The sequence below is a fragment of the Urocampus carinirostris genome, chromosome 4 (genome assembly GCF_059441175.1).
Source record: "Urocampus carinirostris isolate Australia breed hairy pipefish chromosome 4, RoL_Ucar_1.0, whole genome shotgun sequence".
Taxonomy (NCBI): Eukaryota; Metazoa; Chordata; class Actinopteri; order Syngnathiformes; family Syngnathidae; genus Urocampus; species Urocampus carinirostris.
This window is the reverse complement of record NC_142352.1, coordinates 50,774,298-50,793,556: the sequence shown is the minus strand read 5'-3', so window position 1 is coordinate 50,793,556 and position 19,259 is coordinate 50,774,298. Positions and strand designations below refer to the sequence as shown.

The following is a 19,259-nucleotide window of genomic DNA, read 5'->3' as shown; positions in this document are numbered from 1 at the left end:
GTGAGAATACGTCTAAAGCTTCCATAGTGAGGTTTGTCAACAGGAAACAAAAACATGAAATCCTTAAGCAAGGAAAAAAACTAAATGGGACAAATGTTTATTTGATGAACACTTAAGCAAAAAAAAAAAAAAACTCTGACATTGCAAGACAAGCTCGGTTTTTGAGGAAAACAAACAAGATACAAGAAACTTGGACTTCAAACTTTAGAGTATACATAAAGTTAAACAGCACTCCAGAAGAAGCAAAAATGTAGGAGCTGGACAGATTTTCCTGAAGGCCTGGATAGAGCGGTAAATACATATGACACTGGACAATCTCGGACAATGATGGATTCAAATGATACAATGGCATCCTGGACTGACAACATGGACACCTTTATTACAGATCACAATAAAAAAAATTATCATAATATATTAGGCCATGATCTACCAGAACTATTACATTATTGATCACACTGACTCCAATACTTCAAGATTAGATGACTTCGATCCTGACCACAAATTTCTATCAACTAGCTCAAACAATTGCAAATATTATACTGGAAATGGATATAATACTTTTGTTAAATCTGAAGGAAAATTCTCAATAATTCACTTCAACAGTAGAAGCACGTACACGAATTTTGAAGACATCACAGAATGCTCACAACTCTTTGATAACCCGTTTAGTGTGATTGCAGTTTCTGAAACGTGGTTCAGTGAGGAAAAATGAGTTAATTTTGAATTAAACGACTATCATTTTAATTATGTAAATAGAACAAACAAAATAGGAAGAGTAGCTATATATGTGCACAAAAGATTCAAATCGAAGATAATACAAAACATGTCATTTGTAATTGACGAATTACTTGAATGTCTTACAATAGAAATTATAAATGAAAAAAGGAGAAATATTATAGTCAGTTGTGTATATAGATCTCCGGGCTTAAATCTTGAAACCTTCACAAACTGGGCTGAAAAAACATATTCAACAATAGGCAAAGAAACACTTCATCTGTGGAGATTTCAACATCGATCTAAAGAATCCTAACAAACATTAAAAACATTGATGACTATATTAATATAATGTACAGTATGAGTTTGTACCCAACTATATTAAGGCCTAGTAGAATCACTTCACACAGTGCAACACTTATTTACGGTATTAAAAAAAGTAGCCTTAAACAAAAATAAATTCCCTTTTTAAAGCTCCACATTTGTTCATATATTGCATTTTAATCGTATTACAGGTATTCAATAAGTTAACTAAAACTGCATACTCATTAATAATTACACTTTCAACTCACCACCTCCAAGTAACTTAACACATTTGGATAGGTATCAAAGTAGGAATGACAATATTTGTTGTTCAAAGACACACATAGTAATAAGGTGAAACTGGCTATCTAAACCCACCAATGACTGTTAAACCTTTTAAACTCAAAATGAAGCACTTATTCTCAACTTTCAAACGATCAAGAATAATGCTGCATAGATGTCAATACTTATGATGTAAATTATTTGTGTTAGAACAACAGACTAACCTAAAATATTGTGTTAAATACTTTTCGAAATAATATAAATTTCTCTCAATCATTTATTAGGATATCACACGGGCATCTCAGCTGTTCTCATGGGGCACCCTGGTGCCTGCTGGCACCACTTTGGAGACTTCTGGGCTAGGGTAACACATATTTTTCTGGTAACCCTATGTCCAAATTTTGAAATTGTTAAGAACTTATCTTTTTTTTGTTTGGTTTAATTAGTTCACACCAGTACACCTAAGCCCAACTGTAGCATGTCAATGGCTAAACTTCAAACCTAATCCGTTTCAAGTAATGCATCATGTAAAATGTTTAGGATTGCCAGAAAAAGTTGAAGCTACTTTTTCTCCTACAACTCCTTGAATCGGCGGCCGTTCATTTCCAAAAAGTATTTTTTTATTTACTTTACAGGATTTCACCGAATGATTTGCAAACAAAATCAGGGGTCTCTCCCTTTATGAATATTTTGAAAATGAATATAAACATTTAATTGTTTTAGGCACACAGCTGGATGGATTATTCTTGTTGTAAATGCCTCTTGATCTTAATCACACAGACAATGAAAGATTCAATACTAAGAAACGAAACAAAGAGATATTCCATAAAAGGAATGGAATTTTAAGATAGACATCATGTATTTTTTTGGCTTTACTTGTCATGAATATTTAATGTTGCATGAATGTGTTTTAACAGAGCTTTGCGATTGATCTTGTGGAATAAGACAGACTCAAAAAGCCAAACAATGATTGATTTTTGTTTTTTATTTTTAATTGACAAGTGTGAAACCCTGTCAGATTTTACAGCGTTTCAGCTTGTCGTTTATGTAGATTTGCTGCTTGGTTGGCTCATGTTGTACTGCTACCCTCCCAAGATTGATACCTTAAAAAATTATGCTCAGTATTTTTGTGTTATTTTCTTAGGATGATTGGGACTCAAGTGACTCATCTGGACGAAGCCGAGCTCATAATTCTGACGACAAGGCTAACAATCTGAAGTCTTTGCCGCCCGGTAAGAATCTAGCTCCTTTTTCATAACAATTTAATCCATATACATTATTGCTACTGGAAATGTACAGAATAATGGTTAAAACCACAAATATAGATGCAAGCTTGCGTGGCCACTTTGCACTCAACCAGATTTGTTAAACGGATCAATTTACCCTGGTCAGCATTTCGTCTGTGCCTTTCCATAATTTTTGTTGATAAGATATTAGTGACTTAACTTGGGAGGAGTGTTGAAATCACATATTTGACCTATTGTGAACCCCTTCACAAAGGTTTTGTAGTTAATTTTTCTTATAAGATTTTACTTTGCCCAGAAAAGGGGTGCGTGCGAAATTGGGGCTTGTTTATCCAACTTTGTGCAGTGTTCATTTTACCTCTGAAAAGTGATGGGTCCCGGGGGATATGTTGACTTCACAAGCTCAAAAATCTATGGGTCGAAACAGAGATCTATGGGTCCCCAAAATTTAGTGTTATCGAGGTTGAAATTGTAAATCGGTGACAAATATATAAATAAATATATAAATCTATATATTCATTCAGTTTTAATCATCACACTTAATTGGTAATAAAAAGCAGGTATACCTTCAGATTTTTCAGTTCACAAAAATATTGTACATTATACAAAATAATATTGCTGAAATATTAGTCTATATATTCATGCAGTTTTAATCACTTTTCAGTTCACATACAGTAATCCCTCGGTTATCGCAGTTAATGGGGACCAAAACCACCCGCGAAAAGTGAAAATCCGCGACGCCCCTTCAAAAATGCTTTAAAAAAAAGTTTTTAATTATTTTATTTCATTATTATTTTTTAGACCCGCGAAGCTCTGAACCCACGAACGTGGAACCGCGAAGTAGCGAGGTCCCACTGTATATATATATATTAGATTTTATATTAAGTAGGTGAAAAATGGGCACTTGAATACATTTTCTTGATTGACAGAAAAACCTAATTAATATAAATGTTATTGCTTATACTAAGACTATGCCTCATTAGTTTGTAATTGAGTCAAGAATGAATAAAAACACATCAGAAAACCACAGTTAATAATTAAAATCAATTGATTCCAGATCGAACTACTCAAAAATCGTTTACACATAAGTGCCGAAATTTCTCATGGGACATAAACTGATTACTGATTAGTAATTAACCACACTGATAAGTATTACTGATAAGTAATTAAACAATATTTGTGAACTTCACTGCAGTTTTTAAAATGCTAAACCTTTCTGTTCCTATTCAGGGGTGGAATTATCAATAAACAAGTTTGACAGGTAGTCACTGTGAAAACATTTCCTCGGTAAATTTGCATGCAGATTCCGATCATTGTTGGCCAAATAAATTCAAAGCGCAGCCAATGAATATGATATATGATTGATGCTGCTCTGCACAGCACTAGAAGTATTCAATACCCCTGCCCAAAGCACGACCGCCTCTGTGGCGCTAGGCCACGGTAGGCCCCTGCAAAACCATGACGATTTTCCGCCACACTTAGAGTATATAGTCATTCATCACAGTTTGCGGCAGGGCATAAACACACCCAAAATGGACTGTGCACGGACAGGCACACAAACACACACCTCACTTGTCTGTCACATTGCCTGGCCAAAATGCCTGCAGCCTCTCGGGGCTTAACACAAATGTAAAGGATATCTTGTATATTCATCTGTACAAGTGGAACTCGGGGCAGTTTAGGTTCAGAACTTTGGGGGTGCTGAGCCCCCAGAGTTTCTAGCTCGGTAAAAAATGGTTCATTTCACACCATTGTTCAGGAGTGTCATTGCATCGCGTTACATTACACACATCAGCAGTGATTAAAAATATCAATTCAGTCATTTAAAAAAAGTAATTAATAATTGACTAATTAAAAAAATCCACTTCTGTGTTCTCAAACACAAGCTGTTTAATTAGCAAGAAGATAATAAGCGGAATACATCTTAAATTTTATTCTGGAAGGTATTTTTTTTATAATTCAGCCACTGTTCAAATTTGCATCTCTACGAGGGTGTTACCTGTGTTCTCCGAGGCTTTAGGTTCTGTCTCTTCCCTTTCTACTTCTCTCTCTCCTAGCGCTGACAACCATATGTCAATATGTCAGGAGGAGGTTATGTGTATTTCTTCATAATTAACTTTGGGTAATAGACTCTCAACTGAACATTGCGCTTTTTTTTCAGAAAAAACTCCAAATGTCCATGCTGGTGCTGGGAGGATGACCACTCACATAGCTTACACACACGCAACAATTATGCTAGGCGGATTATTGTCTCATTTGGTGCAATGCAGTAAAAATGGGAAATAATGTCTATTGATGATAACAAAGTCATGGTATTGTTTGGTATTGGGGGGCGAGAGCTGTGCTAGGAATCAAATGGACTGAACTAGTATTTCTGACGCAGCACTGTTGACATTTGTTTTTCCTTTTCATCTAGCGTTCAGCAAATTTTAAGCCTATCCAGTCCTTTATTAAGGAAAAAAGAGTTTTATAAATGCTATGATTTTTCGGGGCGCTTGGGTTGAATTGAAAACAGTAAAAAAGAGGCTCGTTACGCCCATTATTGGAACACTGCAAACCTCAAGTTAAGAAAAAAGATCTAATCTTTTATCGTACTGTATATTTGACAAAAAGCTTATCACGTTAAATTATTGTTCCTGCCTGTTACTTATTTTGCTCAAATTTATTATCTGTGTTTTTGTCAAGGTGGCCGTTTTGGATGTAAAATCTCTCAGAAATTCAGTCTAATGGAAATAACTTGTTTTTATATTCCTAAATACAAAAACAATCGTTCTCACACACACACACATAAAACAACGTTTCAATAATCAGTCTAATTATATCTCTTGTACGTTTATCAATCTTATATTCTTTTATTGTGAAGTCGTGTTCATGTGTGTAATGTTTTCACTGACGTGAAATAAACCACGCCCCCCTGGGGGCGTTCTCTTTCCCTTCTCTTCAACGAACATGGAGGCTGTAAGTACTTTTGCTCCTGGTATCACGATTAGTTTTTAACAATATATATGTATTTTATCTGTGTAAATACAGCCACGAAATAGTCTTAATAATGTCTATCTCTGACAGTTTCAAGTGATTTCTCCACACAGTCTTCATGCCGTGGTTTATTTGTTGATTGCTAGTGAATTTTTACCATGTGTAGGTATTGTTGTCACGTTTCCTTTTGTTGTACTTCTTAGTGTTTTCCCCACCTTGTAGTATGTGTGCAGTGACTTTTAAGTACAGTACATTACTTTGCTATTGTGTTTTGTTCTTATGTGTATTCCATACATTATTAATTATTTATTGGAAGGAGACCAAGAGGAAGGCCGTGATTGACATGGATGGATGGTGTGCACTGCAGGAAAGAGGTCTAAATCTAGTGGAAGCTAGAGATCTTGTTGGTGATAGGAGTGAGTGGAGAGGTGTTGTAAAAGGATAGTGGGATGTTTGGACGTGTTCTAAGGGATGGGCAGGGCACCCGTATGATGCGGCAGGGGTAAACCAGTGAAAGGTGTCTGGCTCTGCTGTTGAACAGAAGAGTGTGTTGTGTCACCCTGACCTGAGTGACATGGCCGCTTTCTTGTGTCCCGTTTCATCTGGAGGTATGAAGGCATGACCAACTTATTTGCCGAGGTGCCTAACTTGTTTGGGTGTTTGGGCATTTGGGTCGGTCATGGTCCAAAATTTTTGTGTGTGTTTTTTGCTATAATGATATTGAGGTGTTCTTTCTTGATAAAACTCACCTCACACCCGCTCTAAGCAAATCCAATGTATTGTCCGGGGACATTTTTGGGTCTTTGGTGGTCTTAATAGGGACAAGGTGTCCTTTAGAAGAATGTGAGCATCTCATTGAATGATCAGCCTTAAGAAAGAGGTAAGAGGGTCTTCTTCAGGGCACTGCCATTCTAATCTCTGGTTTTTAAAGACCTCTTTGTTGGGTTGGTGTTGGGGTTAAATCTAATTCAAATACTAATTATTTTCAACATGTCTATCCAGGATTTCGTGTTATCCTGTTATATTTGGTGACCTAATTTTTTTTACAGCACCTGTGTCGTGGGTTAAATTGTGGTGTCTTCAGTAGTGACTGAATCCATATCAAGGTTAAATTGCAGCCTCATGGTGAAGTACACATAAGTCTACTAATCAGATGGATGGAAAAATAGTTTTTGTTCACAACAAAATTGTTTTATAGTGCACGGCTATTTAGTTTATTCGAAATGTTGTAACAAATTTTTCGCAGGAATTATAAACATTTTTCATTGACTAATTTGGCCACATACAATGTTGTTGCAGTCAAGATCTGAGCCATGGGCTGGGAGTATTACTCTTGTTCTTGATTGCATTATAAAACTTTGACCTAATGAAAGTAATCCAAATTAATTATGATACAAGCTTCTTTATAAACACATGTGTAAAATGCTGATAAGAGAATTGTTTGTATAAAAGAAATATTGTTTACATAATAAATGTCCACTTGTATAAAGAAATGTACATCTATCCAAAACTGTGCATTTTTCTTCTGAACTCTGAGCCCCAAATTGTCTTTGCGGTCCCCTAATAACAATGATAATTATAATAATAATACTACTAATAATAATACTATACAACATGCCAAGATTTTTTGTTCCACTAGCAAAACTACCCTTATTTTATGTATTACCATTTCCCCCCTTTCTTTTTGTTTTTTTGTTTTGTTTTTCAATGTACGATATGGTAGTAGCGAGCCAAAACTAATTTACTATCATCAAGAAGTCTCCAGGAGAGTGTTTCTTTCGATTGTGTCCCAGGGAAGGGATATTCAATTACCGACGATATAAATCTGTATACAGTAATCCCTGGGTTATCGCAGTTAATGGGGACCAAAACCACCCGCGAAAAGTGAAAATCCGCGAAGTAGCGACACCCCTTTAAAAATGCTTTTAAAAAAATGTATATATATTATTATTATTATTATTTTTTACATTTTATTTTGATTTATTATTATTTTTTAGACCCGGTTAATGGGGACCAAAACCACCCGCAAAAGAAAAAATCCGCGAAGTAGCGACGCCCCTTCAAAAATGCTAAAAAAAAATAAAGATAAAAAATTATTTCATTTTATTATAATTTTTTCTTTTTTTTAGACCCGCGAAGCTCTGAACCCGCGAACGTGGAACCGCGAAGTAGCGAGGTCCCACTGTATTCTTTGCCCGCCACAGTTGTAATGCCTTCTTAAGGTCCAATTGCAGCAACGGAATTTCCATAGCTAATTTGTGGTTTTCATTGTCGTGCCGATCCAGTGTGCTTTTCTGAAAGTTTGTATTGCGAAATGATTTATGCAATCCAGTTTTTTTGTCACGCTGGGTGCACGCATCACAGAACATGTAGCCTCCATTATCATCCTCCTCATAGAGTAACCAGGAATATAATTGAATCCATTTTGGCAGAAAAGTCCTTTTCTTGCTAAGAGTATTCTTTTGTTTATCTTTCGTCGAATTGTTCACTTCCAAACATGTGTTTTCCTTGCCTTCGCGGTCTTCTGAAGAATTTCTCCGCCTTTTTTTGTGCCGGAGTTATTGCAGTTGTTACCACTTTTTGTATTATGTTTCGACTTATTACCAACACTGAAGAAATTACCAATTTTTTGTTGATTTGCACCTAATACCAACTGTTTTTACAAAGACATACTTCTCTTTCACTTGACAACCACCAAAACAATGACGTCATCTCGAAGCAACGAGATCTCGTTTGCCGAGAACGTCGCGAGACCAAAACAACAATGGCGGATCTGCCTGACGAAAAGTTTAGAGTGCGGTAAATCTTTGTTAAAAAAAAAAGTAATCGGGTAATAATGACAATTTGGTCTCTAAAAAGTTGCACGATGATTTGACACAATGCGTCCCCAGCAAAAATGATGCGTCTAGGACGCAGGAACGCGGGCAGACAAGAACACTGTTTGTGTCACGTTAGCTTGGTTTTCTCTACAAGGAAATGCTCTTATATGGCTGTGGCCTAAATGTGCTCAATGCCTGGGGGGGTCCACCCCACAGCGTACATTTTAAGAAGTGTTTAGGAAAAATCTATATTACAAATTTAGCGTTTACCAAATTTTTCGAATTAGTTATCTGACTCCATTAACAAAACACGAACTTTATTCTTCTAACAATGCATGCTCGTTTCTTAATGGGAACATATTGACAAGAGACAGGCTTTTCCACACGGGGGCAGATTTATTTTCTTAAAGTATATATTAAGTGAATTCCATCGAATTTAGCCGAATTATTGTCGAATTAGTCTAGTTAGTCTTCGTCGAGCCTCCCATCTCTCGTCTCTCTCCTTCCGTCTTCCGTTTTTTTGACACGTCGGGGCATCAGCCATCCCCCATGGGCGGGCCAGGAACTCCCCACCTAGTCTGACCGGTGCGTCACGAAGGCCCCTCCCCCATGGAGCGGGTCAGGTGCCAACTTCACCTCCTTCTCGCCGAAAGACGCCGCCACGTCTAAAGGAAACTCATATCAGCTCAAAGCAATGCCAAGCGTTTATCAAAACAAGGCCTTATTCCCTCGTCAGCCCCCCGCTATCAAAATTCCCCAGCCAAAACACTCGGCGCGACCTGTCCTCGACCTTCAGCCTCCTGTGAAAATCCCCACTGCTTTCAACAAATGTAATTTGTATTATATGAAATCCCTTATACTTAAATAAATAAAATAAAAAATATTTCAGAAGTAAAGTTAATACTTTACTTCCCCCCCTTTGTGCAGCTAGTCTTGTGACAGTCTAATTTAACGGGGTTTGTCTGTGTAATTGAATTGCTGAAGAAGAGCAGGATGCCTGTATTTAGCAATGAAGAAAGTCTTCAGTGCTTCACATCCAGGTTTGTAAAAAAGTACTAGATTTATATAGACGGTAAAACTCTAATAAGCAAGGCTTTGGGTGTTCTAAGGAGAGTGATGAGCAACAAGAGTATGAGTATGGATGTTAAAAGCGGACTGTATGAGAGTGTGATTGTGGCAACTGTGTTGTATGGTGCAGAGACTTGGAGCCTGAACGCAGATTTGAGAAGGAAATTAAAGATATTTGAAGTGTTTTAGGAGTATGTTAGTAGCGACCAGATTGGATAGATTGAGAAATTAAATTGTGAGAGACAGAACTGGAGTAGTAGTGGAACTGAGCAAGCGTGTGGATAAGAGAGTACTCGATTAGTTTGGACACATGGAGAGGGGTGATGAGGAGCGAATGTTGAAGAGGATCTACAGAGCAGAAGTCAATGGAAGGAGATCATGAGGAAGGCGGCGATTGATGTGGATGGATGGTGTTAAGAGTGCACTGGATAAAATAGGTCCAAATGTAGTGGAAGCTAAAGCTCTTGTTGGTGATAGGAATGTTTGGTGAGGTGTTGTGAAAGGATAGCGGGATGTTTGGATGCGTTCTAAGGGATGGGAAGGGCACCTGTATGATGCGGCAGGGGTAAACCAGTTAAAGCTGTCGGGCCCTGTTGTTGAACAGAAGAGTGTGTTGTGTCACCCTGACCCGAGGTACATGGCCGCTTTCTTGTGTCCCGTTTAATCTGGAGGGACGAAACCATGTCCAACTAGGGTGCCGAGGTGCTTAACTTGTTTGGGTGTTAAGGCATTTAGGTTGGCCATGGTCCAAAAATGTTTGTGTGGGTTTTTTTTTGCTACTTTTTCCCTTTTTTTTTATTTTCTTTGTTTTTGTATATGTTTGTCTTGCTGTCGGTCACCCCTCTCTAGGCATATGACCAGGGTAGATAGATAGATAGATGGATAGATGGATAGAAAACTCTCATAGCAACGATGAAATTCGAGCAATCATAACAGATAAATAGAAATCGGTGTTCACGTTTGCCCGCGTCCATGCGTCCTAGACGCATGATTTTTGCTGGGGACGCATAGTGTCAAATAAACGTGCGTCCCCGGGACGCAACTTTTTTGACACAAAATTGTCATTATTACCCGATTATTTTTTTTAAACAAAGATTTACCGCACCCTAAACTTTTCGTCAGGCAGATCCGCCATTGTTGTTTTGGTCTCGCGGTTCGAGTTTTCGTCTGCACGCCGATCTCGGCAAACGAGATCTCGTTGCTTTGAGATTACGTCATTGTTGAGGTGCTTGTCGTTGAGTGAAGGTCAAGTATGCATACCTGTCAACCTGAACGTTTTTGCCGTACAAAGTACGTTTATTATGCATTTTAAGACGTGTACGACGTACAAGAAAATCTGTACGAAAAAACGCAAATTTGTCAATGATGGGTACCATCCGGTATACACAGACTATCACGAAACGGCAAATCAATCAAGTCAAACGAGTTCGAGTTGTGTAGTGAAAGTCCGTCTCTTTTTAGAGAACCGGCTTTTTCAGCTCAACTCATTAAAGGGAGCTGGCTCTCAAACGGCTCACTTGCTTTGATGCATTATATTACGAATTATGATGTTGTATAAAGAAGTTAAGAAAAAAAAGGAGAAAATGAAAAAAGACAGTTTTGTGGTTATCCCTTTAATCAGTATATTACCAACAACATGTTAAAGTACTTAAATAAACACGTTTGAAAAAAAAAATATGGTGTAAGATTTTTTTGTATTTTGTAAGGGAAAATACGACAATTTGTAAGGGCATGGAGCCGTGGAGGTTGACGGGTATGAGTATGCCTCCGAAAAAAAGGTTAGTATTAGGGGACAATCAACACAAAATTGGTAATTTATTCAGTGTCAGTAAAAGGTCGAAACATAATGCAGAAAGTGATAACAATGGCAATAATTCCGGCACGAAAAAACGGCGGAGGAATTCTTCGGAAGATCGCGGAGGCAAGGAAAACACATGTGTTGAAGCAAACGATTCGACGAAAGAAAAAAAACAAAAGAATACTTCTAGCAAGAAAGGGACTTTTTTGCCAAAATGGACTAAATTATATTCCTGGTGATGCTATGAGGAGGATGATAATGGATTAGACCTTGAGAAGGCATTACAACTGTGGTGGGACAGCAAACCACGAAAAATATATGGACTGAAAAATCTGAAGTGATAACTGCTATGTATTACCAATTAACTGTGATGATTAAAACTGCATGAATATATAGACCAATATTTCAGCAATATTAATTTGTATAATGTACAATATTTTTGTGAACTGAAAAATCTGAAGTGATAATTGCTTTGTATTACCAATTAACCGTGATGATTAAAACTGAATGAATATATAGATTTATATTATATATTTGTCAACGATTTACAATTTCAACCTCGATAACACTAAATTTTGGGGACCCATAGATCTTTGTTGGGACCCATAGATTTTTGAGCATGCGAGTCCCCGGGACCCATCACTTTTCAGAGGTAAAATGAACACTGAGAAATGTTGATTCACGTGGCCTGGCATAAACCAAGTGCCAACTAATTCCACCATTGTTTTAATTTCTGAATGTTATTGTATTTACCCCACTCTTTAAATTGCTGAATAGAAGTATATTCTCATTTTGCTTCCATCTTGTCCAGACTCCAGGAAGCTTTTTTTAACTGATGTGCGTATAGCCCAACAAGGTAACATGACATTACAGACGTATTGTGCTGGTTTCCACCTTTTAAGTAAATTAGGATCCAATTTCTCCCAAGTGATGTACTTTGACGTGCACTGTGGTTGGTTAGTGTTTTCTCAGGCGGGTCTTAACATTTACTTTTTCACTGGTAGCACTGCTGCTACTCCTCTTTTATTTTGTTGCACGGAACAGGATTTTGGTACGTCCTTGTGACAGTGTGTGGAATCGGGGGATATGTTGACTTCAATAAACTGTGTTCAAAATGAACTGCACAGGGAATCTATTACACTCGAGTAGCGTGACCTGAGTTTTGTTTTTACTCGCACGCACCGAAATAATTATTTCAGAGTCGCGGTTAGCCAATGCAACTAAGTTTCATAGTTGGCTGAAAAGTCCTTTTCTAAGATCCTTTGCTGGTTTTATGCACCACTCTTAATGACTTATGCACTTTGAATTACTAAATCAAATAGACTACAAACCCCTAACTCATGGGGAAAAAAATCTATCAACAGAGTTCCAGCGGATCATTGAAAAGTCTTAAAACACATTCAATTTATTATTTTACGTAAAGGCCTTAGATGGCCATGTAATGTCTTAAATCTAATTTTTGAAGGTCTTAAAAATGTTAACACATTAATGAGTGTTATATTTGTTTGACCTAAAAAGATTTGATAAAAAAGTTATTTTTCTTGCATCATGATAAAAATGCTTTATGAATGTAGCAGAAAAGTTTTATGGAATTAGTAGTTATTTGTCAGTTTTGACTGAGGATCCATGATATACTGCAAACATCCTTTCTTTTATTGTTTTTTAGACGGGAAGTTTTCAACCAAACCAAAGTGTGATGCTAATAAAATAAACAAACATTTGTTTAAAATTGTCTCTCAATAATTTGGTCTCTTTTTATTTTTAATTTTTTTTGTTTTAGTTGTGTTCTTTGTTGACTTGGACTTAAATTTGACTTCAAAGGGCATTACATAGTCTTAAAAAGTCTCAAATTTAACTTGCCTTAAGCTGTAGGAACCCTGTTCGATTCCTGACAGAGGCTGTAACCGTGTAACACATATGTTCATTAAATCCAGGAATAGGAACAAGATTCGTGTCTTGTTGGGTTCTCTCTGTACTTGTGGTTTTACAGAGAAAAAAATGAAAACAAATTTATTCCGGTTGTGTCTGAAAGTTCAGTTAATATTTACTACACAGTGTTATCTCATCTCATCTCATCTCATCAGCCGTACCGCTTATCCTCATTAGGGTCGCGGGGGGCTGGAGCCCATCCCAGCCATCTCTGGGCAGTGGGCAGGGGACACCCTGAACTGGTTGCCTGCCAATCGCAGGGCACACAGGGACAAACAACTCATTTGCTCATTCACACCTAGGGACAATTTGGACCGGCCAATTCACCTGAAATGCATGTTTTTGGAACGTGGGAGGAAACCGGAGTGCCCGGAGGAAACCCACGCAAGCACGGGGAGAACATACAAACTCCGCACAGGAAGTCTGGAGCTGGATTTGAACCCACGACAGGTTCCCATGACATGAACTGTGCCGCACAAGCGCTAACCACTGCGCCGCCGTGCTGCCCACAGTGTTATCACATACCAAATTATTTCTTTTTCTAATAATATGGTCATGAGGGTGGAAACATTTGTTGGCCCTTTAAGGGATGGGCGCCACCAGGCTATACTTACCCAAGACACACGACAGGAAATGTTTTCCCGACAACCCTAGTGGTTAACGGAGAACCCACATTGAAATACTTTTTGTTCAGTGTCACATATCTGTTTGCGTCTATGACGTTTATAAAACAGAGAGTCATTTGGCGGTGCAATGATTAGAATTCCTTTGCAATGTGTGAGCAAAACAAATTGCTTCTCTATCCACTGTTTCCAACCACATAAACTCCAAAGATTAAAAAGGCATAGCTGAGCGTATTGTCATGCAGCTGTCATCCGGAGCTTTGCTCACAGTCAAAGATATTGCCCCACTCCCTCTCGGATTACATGGATTTCTCAATTAACTTAAAACTATCCCAGGCAAAGGACCACAAAAAAATTCTATACTGCTCATTTCATTTCTTCAGCATTCCTATACAGTGAATCAAATAACCTTTTTTATTCATTTTATGTTGCTCTTTCAAATGATTTCAGATTGTTAGAACTTTCTCACAACCACACAACAAAAAAATTCGTTTAAACTTTGAACCGTTTTATACACGATAACTTAAAAGTCAAGCAACTGGAATACCTGTGTGACACAATAAATGTGCCAATTTAAAATATTGACTTTTCAGTGCAACAGCAAATATATTACAAAATACAAGAATAAATAAACTAAACAGTGTTTTCAGTTTTTTTTTTTCCGTTTTTTAAGCAAATCGTCAAACACATCCATGAACAACACTGGAAAGATAAATTAGAATATATTCATATCTCAAAAAAAGTAAAACACAATTTGAATCTTTTATATATTCAACATTTTTTAAGTCAACAACAAAAAAAGCATTTGGAAGGGAGGCTGTTTATTATTTTAAACAATAAAGCCTGTTGTAAGCTGTTGCTGGATGTGATGTTGGTTATGTTTAACGTGCACTAGTGCTGGGGAAAAATGTTTTTGGGTAATAGTAGTTGTTTCTTTTGAAGCCATTTTATACACACATAAGCAAGTAAGGGAAAAACTAAGACTTTCACACATAAGCAACTAAGGGAAAAACTAAGACTTTCATCCAGGTGGACATAAAGCATAAAAACAAAAGTACAGTTCATGTGAAAACATGAAATAGCTGCCATAGAGACTCATCATCAGTTAGGATACCATGTTGTTTTCAAGTGTGTCGTTTTCTACTTTCACGGTAAATACTGCGAGCAACATCTAGTAAACATTCAAGATGCAATCACATACTGTCAAGTTAGAAACATCCGCGCGTTTCGGTTGTAGCCTTTCATCTTTGTCAGCCTTCTCCTCTCTCTTTGTCTGCGGTTAGCACTGCACACACTCGCCTCCATTAACGGATGGAATAATCTCACCCTGCCATACGTTTCAAACAAGTCATAACCATTGCAGTGGTGTTCCGCTAATTAGCTATGGTCTTATTCGAGTGCGTTTCAGTGGTCAGGATTAACTGGGAAATAAAACCTTTGTTAGGGATCTTGGTAACTGGGGTAAGTCATTTTTGATTGTTTGTGGATTTCCCAATGCACACATTAACAATCTGCGTTTTAGTGTTTGTTCTACTCCCCGTGTTTACATGGTTGAGACTTTCATGAAGGTTTTGACAGTTTTTTTTCAAAGACAGCAGTGAAGTGTATTTGCATAAACCTCATTGCTAGCATTTTGTATTTCAACTGAAACGTAATCCCCATTCTCATCCTATTGTATGAATTCCAAATGTGTAAAGGCTTTATGATTTGATGGAATTGTTTGATTCAGTAGAAGTGTGTGTCATTTATTCCCAGTCCCAATTTGGGCATAAAACACAGTTTTCCAATTCATTCCGTCTCTAATAATAATAATAATAATAATAATAATAATAATTTCCTTTGTATTGTCATTCTTTGTAACAATGTACACAGAACGAAATGTCGATACACCTGACCCGTTGTAGCGAGCCGATGCAGCCGCAGCCAACAGAGGGTGCCGCCATTTTAATATGGCAATTGATCAATAATAATGCTAGATTAGGAAAAATAGGTCAACTTCATGGGTACTCTCCTTTTCAGCAGTCAGCTACTTACAAAATGAGCAAGTCAAAATGATCTACCCACCCAAAAAAAAATCAAGACTCAAGAGCTGTCCAGCATTTAAAAAAGTGTCCCAATTAGTGGAATTAATGCTCACAATATTTTTCAATGCACGTCTGAGTAAATCAAGTATGTTTCGAATTGAAAATGTAATACAATAGTCGAAATTTGTAATAAGTGTTTTTATCCAAAGATACTCTTGCGCTAAAAGGTAACACGGTACTGCAGATCGAATAATTGGGAAAAATAAAATACTCTGTACTCAATTGCGGCAAATAATGTACTTACATTAGTGGTTAAAATTCCAACACATTCTTAAAGGGATAGTGTGTAATATCTAGTGGATGATCTCCTAAAGGTTACAGAAAACATTCATTCAGTAAAAAAACAAAATTTTGATTTGAATATTAGGCAAAAATACATGAACTATCATACCAATATTAATTGTTATAAAAAGTCAGAGGTCGAGAAATGGTATTTATTTTACTTAAGTCTTAGCCATGTTTATCTGCTGTGTAGTTGCCAGTTGTGGCACTACTTTTTGTTCACGTTAGATAACAGTGCCCTCTAGTGGTCAAATATTACTCACCTGGGCTTTGAAAAGTAAATGAAATAACTTTTCTTTTAATGATTTGTAAGGCATTTTGATAAACCCCATTGCCAAACATTTTATGATACACAAATGTAAATATTACATTTAATTTGAACTCGTAATCATTAAATACTTATTAATAATTGTAATAAATTACAACTTTTAATGCCCACATTTTTGGTTCGCCAATTTGTTACTGCGGTCCATCAGTATATCGTGATCTATTTAATATACACCCCTGGTCTACCCTATTTTGGTCCTTACTGTTCCCTTCTCTGTCCAGGTAAGGTCCGCTGGCAGGACTTCGAACAAGATCTGTATGTTGGCGCCACTGTGGTCCGACCGGGTCAAGACCCATACGCCAGAAACAAGTTCAACCAGGTGGAGAGTGATAAACTCAGAATGGATAGAGCTGTACCAGATACCAGACATGACCAGTATGTATTGTCCTTTGTCACGGCCAATGTACACAAATGCAAACTCTAAGCTTTAGCTTTTGTTCAAGCACTGCAGTTCACCTTTGAACATTTTACCATATGCAACTGCATTGTGCATGCCTGGTTAACAAATTTGTTTTACACTGATAAGATCTGATGTAAAACGGCGTCTATTGCATTGGTCTGTCAAATGACACCAGGAAGTTGCACGCAGCCCAAAAAATGCTGTACTGAGACCGTTTTTTCACCCCTATAATGGAAAATCAAATCCTAATAATAGAGGAAGGCGGTCATTTGTGTAAATACATAGTTTAATATTGACTATACTTAATAAAACTAAACGTCCAGGTTTCCCAAAAAGACTTAAAAAGAGAACATGCTGGGCCACAGTCTGCTTTGCAGTTTTTTGGTTTGCTGGAATTATTTTTTACTCCTATTTTGTACTGCTTATCTGATTTGGATTTTTATTCTATCAAAACCTATTTTGACTAAAGACAGTTTATACCCTAGACCTCTTGTTAGTAAATCAAGGGAACATAGGGTACTCCATACACTACAGTATACAAAATATATCTACGTAGTCCTGCTCTGTTTTTGTGATTAAAAACAGTAGCAAGCCTCATAAATGCATAATATCTTTTGGTGATTGTTAAAGAAAAACATTGAACAGAAAATTTAAATAATCAACTTAAATATTTTTGTTGCATCAGGATGAGATTCTTAATAAATTCAAGGGTAATAATGCGAATAGTTGTACTGATAAACCCCCCAAAAAATACTACCTTTTAAACAATGGTGTATGCGTTTTTGTACCAAATTTAGACAAGCAACTATTCACACTCGCATACCCTCCTGAGAAAAAGGAGTATTTACGTATTTTTTGTTCACACTTACCCATTCACAATCACACTCACACACCAATAGCGGCCATGCAGCCATGCAAGGCGCCGACCTGCTTATTGGGGGCATTAGGGATTCAGTGTCTTGCCCAAGGAGACTTCAACATATGACACGGAGGAGCCGGGAATCGAACCCGCAATCTCTTGATCCCAAGACGAGCGCTCTACCATGTTAGTGTTGTATTGCGTGTCAATTGGTTAGTAGGGCACTGAGCACTTATAGTCACTCTTCTGCTTTTGGTGTGGTCTTGTTGGTGCACTTTTACTCTCAGATTAAAAGTACTCATCCATTTTGTTTCCTAGCTTTGCCGCGATTTTCTCCACGGACAGATGTTAGTTGTGCCATTTAACTTTAAACACATAATTTCCCCCTTTAGTCCTCCTGTTGTCTCACTGAAGGCAAAACCCATTTGCTTTGATCATGCTCCTCAAAGACGTTCCATTACAACAGAAGGATTAACATGTTTTATTGTTTCTCTGCTTTCCTGTCCAATTGTGCTTCATTTGTAACATTTTCCTTGTGATGCCGAGCTTGCTTAGTGCTCATTAACCCTCATGGCATGCATTTTTTGGTGACACAATCTATGTCAGTGTACATCTTTTGAACGTGAACTTAAGGTATGATAACTCAGCCATTTATGAATATGTTTTGTCTACAATCCGTCAGATTGTTCAGTGGCATCAGACTTATAATAAATCATAAAATAGCATGGGAAGTAGGGATAGACCGATATGGGTTTTTCATGACTGATGCAGATTGTTAGTATTCAGATGAGTTTGATAGCTGATATTTGGAGACTATATTCATTCGCTGTAAAAGGTTAAAAATTGGGGTAAAAAAAATTGTAATAATGCAAAAAGAAACTAGAATATTAGTTATAAAAAAAAACTTTATATCTATGAAACCGTTTACATTAAATAAATTAGAATTACAACAAAACTAACATGACTATTTGTTCGCTTGAGCCAAAAACTAACAGTGCAGGAAATAAAATGAGGCTTAGCAGCAACTCGTATAAATGTACATAAACCCCTGATTTTTTTTTTTTTTTTTTTTATCATTATTTTCTTTTACAACAAATAAATAAATACAAATGTCAATACAAACTACAGGACTTAGAATAACTTAAAACAAAAAGTGTAAAAATCATTGAAAATCCCAACAAAGCTCACAAATTGAAAAATGTTGGCAGTCCTGTTTAGAGCTAAGATTCATGGCCCGAGCCCGAACCCGAACCCGAACCCGAGGCAATTTCGGGCCGGGTCGGGCCTGAAATGTCAGTCATACGGTCGGGTCGGGTTCGGTCCTGCTTTTTTTTTTTTTTTTTTTTTTTTTTTTTTTTTTTTAAATTAATTAATAATTATAAATATATGTTCATTAAAAATATATACTTAAACTATGTATGGATACTAGACCAAGGAATACTTGTTATAAAATAAATAATTTGGATAAAACGGAGAAGGAGCTGTAATTGCTTTTAACGGAGCCAGAGCATGCTCTGTGCACGTGACGTGACGTGAATGCTGTCCTCTTA

At 37.0% G+C, this 19,259-nt stretch overlaps 1 protein-coding gene across 1 annotated transcript in view; it reads left to right on the top strand.

Moving 5' to 3' along the window:
• galnt2 (UDP-N-acetyl-alpha-D-galactosamine:polypeptide N-acetylgalactosaminyltransferase 2) overlaps positions 1 to 19,259 on the top strand; it is a 181,643-nt gene that overhangs the window by 72,065 nt on the left and 90,319 nt on the right. Inside the window, exons 2-3 of the mRNA XM_088334829.1 lie at positions 2,444 to 2,531; positions 16,672 to 16,825. Of these exons, the coding sequence (XP_088190955.1) occupies positions 2,444 to 2,531; positions 16,672 to 16,825 (242 nt within the window). The remainder of the gene's footprint in view (positions 1 to 2,443; positions 2,532 to 16,671; positions 16,826 to 19,259) is intronic.